At 52.9% G+C, this 6,000-nt stretch overlaps 1 protein-coding gene across 1 annotated transcript in view; it reads left to right on the top strand.

Annotated features, from left to right (window-relative positions):
• Nucleotides 1-5,028, top strand: part of PRKCD (protein kinase C, delta) — a 28,946-nt gene extending 23,918 nt beyond the window's left edge. Inside the window, exons 14-18 of the mRNA XM_010158516.1 lie at nucleotides 1,656-1,794; nucleotides 2,555-2,743; nucleotides 2,954-3,082; nucleotides 3,810-3,964; nucleotides 4,860-5,028. Coding sequence (XP_010156818.1) covers nucleotides 1,656-1,794; nucleotides 2,555-2,743; nucleotides 2,954-3,082; nucleotides 3,810-3,964; nucleotides 4,860-5,028 — 781 coding nt within the window. The remainder of the gene's footprint in view (nucleotides 1-1,655; nucleotides 1,795-2,554; nucleotides 2,744-2,953; nucleotides 3,083-3,809; nucleotides 3,965-4,859) is intronic.
• The last annotated feature ends 972 nt before the right edge of the window (nucleotides 5,029-6,000 follow it).

A 6,000-nucleotide genomic window follows, 5' to 3' on the forward strand; every position in this document is an offset into this window, starting at 1 on the left:
GAAAGCACCGAGGGTGCAACTCACCTGCTTTCACTGGCCATGTGAAGCCACCGTATTGATGCCTTGCCAGGTTGAAAGATCAGGAGCCAGATCTTCATCAGCTGCTGCTTACTGTAAACACGTGAGATCAGCAGTTTGGGAGTTTCAGTGTAGTTTTCCTTTCCATTTCCTTTCTCTGGCCTTTTCACCCCTCCCCCAGCTCTAAAGCACTGCGTGGTAACGACTTGCCCAGGTAGCTCTTACCTCCCTGACCAGCAGCTACGAAGGGTAACGGCTGCGCGCTTACGAGCACGTTACACAAGGTGACTTGGGTGATTGTGCCCCAAAACCTCTGGTGTTGTCCGGCGCCCTTCATAGAAACAGGAAAAATCTGTTGGGACATCCATCCCTTGGAGCAGTTTTCTGGTTAGAGGGGCTGGTGTTTCACAAAGTGTTTGTTCAGAGGATGAACGCGACAGGAATCCTCCTTGGTGAAGAAGGATGATCTTAAAAGCCCCTCGGAGAAGACAGCCCTAACCCAGGAAGGTACTTCATGCACCCAGCTGTATTCCTCCGCAGGTTTTTATCCAGGAGGAGGTCAAACTCCGGGATGTGTTGTCAGCAGCACAAAATCCTTCAATCCCAGATTTTCTAGAGCACTTCTAGGGTTGCTGCTGAATTCCCCTACATGAAATTAGAATGTTCCCGGAGGGAGATTTCAGGGTATCGAGTATTTCCAGGGAAATGGTGCCGCTGTCCAACAAGACACCGGCAAAGCCAAAGGTGTGTTTCCACGGACTGTTTACCAGCACCGTCACAGAACCCGAGCGGAGCAGCTGGGGTAGGCGCCGCATGCAGGTGCGCAGCCACGCGAGGGAGCTTAGGGCTGCCTGGAGCTAGGTCAGTGCAGCGCCCTGCGTGACCCTGAGTATTCCCCGTTGGGGATACACGCGGTTTGCTCGGGTGAGCAGCAGCGGGTGGGCCTAGACAGGAGTCACCGTGTGTGGCATCACATCAGGGACTCTGGGTTCGAGCTGCAGCTCACCCTCTGAGCAGTGCAAGTAGCTGGTGCTAGGAACCTCAGTTTCCAAGGGGGAAAGATGGCCCTGTTCCCGTGTAAAATTACGGGATCTATTCTTGGTAAGCAGAAGGGCTGTTCGGTTTCCCTTCAGCCTGCCCTCCTCGGTATGTGCTTTTACAGCCAGATGGACAAAAAAAATGCATCAGAGTCCAAGGGAGGGAATGTAGCTTTTGGAAACTGCTGTTAAAATCTCTTTCTTGATTGAATAGCGTTATTCTGCAGAGAGACATGAATAGGGCACTTCACCGACCGTGGCCACCACACCCAACTGCCCCCCGTGCTGTAGCTAGGAACAGGGCAGAGGGGGCATTAACTCACATCACCTTCCAGCAGCAGCCAAAGCTCCTGGACCCAGCAGCAAACGCTGGGGATTATAAAGTCACCTCAGTCTCCTGTTTACTGAGGGAATTCCTCCCTTCCCCCCCCTTCCAAGTACAAAAGTACCGTGTTCGGTGTCTTGTGTCGGTGGATGATTGTTTTCTCGGAAAGCCTCTTTGATGTAGGTGTCAGGGAGGGAACTGCATGTGTCTCAACCCAAAAGTGACTCGCTGGGCCTTAAGACATAACTTTTTTTTATTTTAAATGCTTTTTGCAGAGACCTAAAACTGGACAATGTGATGCTTGACAAAGAAGGCCACATCAAAATAGCCGATTTTGGCATGTGCAAAGAAAACGTCGTTGGTGACAACAAGGCCAGCACTTTCTGCGGGACCCCAGACTACATTGCTCCCGAGGTCAGTACGTCGCTGCCACACAGGGCCCGGAAGGCTTTAGCGCACCCAGAACGGCCGTTGTGATCGTTCACCCTTCGCAGAATTACAGTTCAGACATGCCAAAGTCTAATTAGCGCAGGAAAAAAATACGAAATCTGAGTTCTCTAGAGAAGGTGCTTGAGACTTGCGAATATTCTACCGCTGCAAGTTAAAAAAACCACCTTTTTGAATCGTTGAAGGGTTCAGGTGTTGAACGGCTCGTTTTCCCTTAGGCCTTCAGAGCCCGCACCCACACGGGCACGGCCGAGGGAGAACAGACCCTGCCAACAGCCACACCCCAAAGCGAAAGCAGGTTCCGAGGGGCATCTTGCCAAGTTAAATTCCCTGTGGAATTTGAAGCTGGTTTCTTACCTGGTTTGCGAAGCAGCCCCAATCAGGTAGCTGTTAAAGCTGGAAACCATGTCCAAGTCTGGTAGCAACCCCTTTTCATTGTTACTTGCTTCTTCCTTCACCTTGTAAGGAAAACATCCCCTCTGGTTTCTAAGTATATGGATATTTAAAGTTAACACAGAAAAACTTCTGAGGGAGAACAAAGCCCTGTCCACGTTTCCAGAAACAGCAGCCAAGGATCAACCTACAGCTGTGCAGCAGTGTCGACAGTCTGTCACGCAGCTGGATTCCGCCCTGCCCCCAAACATCCCTGTTATTAAATCCCCCTTGTGTTTTTTCGGTATGTATTGCTGCTTTTTCCTGATTACGTGTACTTCTCCCCCGGACCAAGATCCTGCAAGGTTTGAGGTACACCTTCTCAGTGGACTGGTGGTCGTTCGGGGTCCTGCTGTACGAGATGCTCATTGGCCAGTCCCCCTTCCACGGGGATGATGAAGATGAATTGTTTGAGTCGATCCGAGTGGACACCCCTCACTATCCACGCTGGATTACCAAGGAGTCAAAAGACATACTGGAGAAGGTAGGACTGATGGTCACAGCCCCGTGTTTGTCCAGAGAGGGACAGCTCTAGGCTTTTAACAGCTCTTCATCAGCAGATTACCCCTGGGAAGGGAAAGCCAGGCCCGATGCATTCCTGGTGCTGTGACTGCAGCAGCCCTCGTTCCTTCCACGTACCCGTTATCCTCCTTGGGAGCAGCCCTAAGGCTTGACCGGGTGTCTTCTCTTGCAGCTATTTGAAAGGGATCCAACAAGACGACTTGGGGTCACCGGGAATATCCGAGACCATCCGTTCTTCAAAACCATCAACTGGACGGCACTCGAGAAGAGAGAGGTGGACCCCCCGTTCCGGCCAAAAGTGGTACGTGGGTTCGCTTCGCTCTGCAGGCCCCTCTGCGGGGTCTGACGCCCTCCGCCTCGCTCAAACTACTGAAGAACTGCAGATTCTGTTCAGTTTACTGGAGAACTGCACGTTTCTCCTCATGTTTCATAAACGGGCGCGTTCCGCCCCTCAGACCCCGCTGTTCTTGGGTGGCTCAGCTACAGAACGGTGCACTCCAACCACCCTGAAACCTTCTGCTGCGGCTCTCGGGGGGCTGCTTCACCAACAGAACCCTCAGGAAAATCAGCTGATAGGTCTGACATCCAGTCATAAAGCTTGCCGTGGGGAACGAACCGCACGGACGCTTTCCGCGGCCACGAAGCAGGTGCGGCAGGGCCAGGCCGTTTCCTCTGACCAGCACAGACTGGAACGGGCCCGCAGGAAGCTGGAAGTTGGTTAGTGGCAGGAAACGCTGGGGGGACGGGTAAGGGGAGAATCGGGGTGGTTCTACAAAAGGTGGTGATAGATCCAGGTGGTTCTTCTCCAGCATGACCTGATGCTGATGATTATTTTCAATTAACAATAAGCAACTGGCCGGTTATGATCTTACCGGGGTGTTAAAACAGGCCAAAAAGATTCTCTTCTCTAAAGTTGGGGTGAGGAGGGAGGGGGCTCAGGAGAACTTCCTCACCCTTCGTACGCAGGCGGTTTGCGCTGGAAGAAATCACAGTTTGCTCACGCCGCCTTCCCTCTCTGTTTAACGCAGAAGTCAGCGAGTGACTACAACAACTTCGACAGAGAATTTCTGAGCGAGAAGCCAAAATTGTCCTACAGTGACAAAAACCTGATCGAGTCCATGGATCAGTCCGCCTTTGATGGCTTTTCTTTCATCAACCCTAAATTCGAACAGATCTTAGCCAAGTAAGTCTCGGAAGGGAGACAGACTGTAAAGCCGGGTTAAGCACGACGCGGGGGGTGACTCCCAAGCGGTGTGGGGCGCCGCTTTGGCGTAATACACAGCGGTGTCGTTAACGACGTCCGACGGCCCGTCACTGGCCCTGTCTTTCATGCATGGTGGGGTTTAAGGTGTGTGAATTGCGTGCGTTACTTCCTCTTCGGGAAAATGTAAATTCTGTTTGGTACTTGAATGTAGTTATGTGAGATATATATATATATATGCTGTATATTTTGCTTGAGAGAAGACAGCGTGGGGAACAGAAGATGTCTTTTTCCAAGGTGTTTGAGCTCTTGGTTCTTTCATTTGTCTTCAATTAAAAGAAAGTTACATTCAACTTTCATCTGTGGCTTGATGGTTCTTTTCCAGAACATAAAATTAAGCTCCAGTTGTTTTCAAACTACAGTAAAAATACATTTGTACACCCTGATCGCTTGCAAAACCGCCACAACGATTTCAGGAGAATGAACCAAAATGAAGGATCAGGCAAAAGCAGAGATTCCCAGGGTAACAGGAGCTGTGGGGGGACCCTGCTACACCTGCTGCTCCCACGAGCGGGAGCAAGCGATAGGATGGCAGCACTTATGGGAGATGGTCGGGTACCACGGTGCAGGGCAGCGGTGCCGCATGCCCAGCTGCTGCCACAGAGCAGGGGTCTGGCTCAGCCACCAAGCACAGCCTCTCGCTTCCAGCTTGAGCTGCTCGTGTCAGACAGCAGCCCTGGCTCCTTCCACTTGCTGGAAAAAGGCACAAAGCTAGACCCTGCTTCCTTGCAACACCCACCGATGGATTTTTAACCGCTAATGAAGAAGAAAAATGAATGAAATTACTGCAAAGCCCTTTCCAAAGCTCTTCTTGCAGTCAGCTGGCAAAATCGGAAGCAAAGTCCCTCGCTTCTCCCAAGCTTTCTCGGTCTTGTGACCCTACTGCAAACGACGTCATCTTCTCAGCCGCTGCGCAGGCAGGAGAAAGCGTGCTGGCGAGCATCAGTTCATCCAACAGGGACACAAGCTGGATGGAGCTCCTGTAGCTGCTGGGCAGTAACGGGCCCTTAATCCTGCAAAAAAAACACCCCCCAACTAAAGTGCACTCCCTCTTTTTCTTGCCAAGCCCTAGCTTGTTGCTCCAATCCACGTGGTGCCAGCAGGACCTGGATGCCACCCAAGCGTGCAGCAGGCGGAGGCTGGGAACGGTCAGAACACCGAGCTGCAGCCTTGGGGTTTTCCCTTCAATTAACCTACCAAGCTGCGCACAGAGTTCCACGTCTGCTGGACAGCAGGCAGCTGTTGAGTTGTGAGACTGCAGCTGTCGGCTGTGGGAAGGTTCACTCGCCGCCCTTACCTGCTCCAGCGTAACCAACAGCTCCCAAACCTGCTCCAGAGGGACCCGGGCTTCTCGCAGCCACTGTGGGTGAGCGCCGACGGCTTAGCTGGAACATCTCCTGCTGCTCCCACCACCCCTCGGCAGAGAGATGCCTGCCCTCCACAAAGTAGGTCCTGGATTCCTCCTCCTCCTCAGCCGCGCCACGATACCACCCGAATGAGGAATGCTGCTTGTACAGCAGCCAGAAAGGAGAGCTCCACAGGCCTCGGCTTCGGGGCGCTCCTCCCCGGCCGGCTGCGCCCCGGGGACAGCTTCGCTCAAGCATTGTGCCTGGGCCACCCTCGCACCACAGGGAGATGGAGGCATTAAGGAATTCTGTCCAAAAAGCACCCTAGAAGTGCTAAACCAAAAGAAAAGTTACCTCCTGCGCAAGCCAAAATGCTCAGCAGGGCTGGAAACGAAGAAAACATCCTTCCGGGAGGCAGCCACCACCCCCGAGTGTAGTGACCAGCAGCCAGGAATATCTGAGCACACGGTTCCAAACCGCAGAGCCGTAATTAATTCCGCCCGTGCCCTTCGGAAGGACGGGTACCCCGCACAGGCAGTGCCTCCTACCTGACCCACAAGCCCCTCTGCCCTAGGCGGCAGCGCCTCGCTGCTGGCCCTCAGTGTTCCCAAA

Source organism: Eurypyga helias, unplaced genomic scaffold, assembly GCF_000690775.1.
Source record: "Eurypyga helias isolate BGI_N326 unplaced genomic scaffold, ASM69077v1 scaffold25609, whole genome shotgun sequence".
Lineage (NCBI taxonomy): Eukaryota > Metazoa > Chordata > Aves > Eurypygiformes > Eurypygidae > Eurypyga > Eurypyga helias.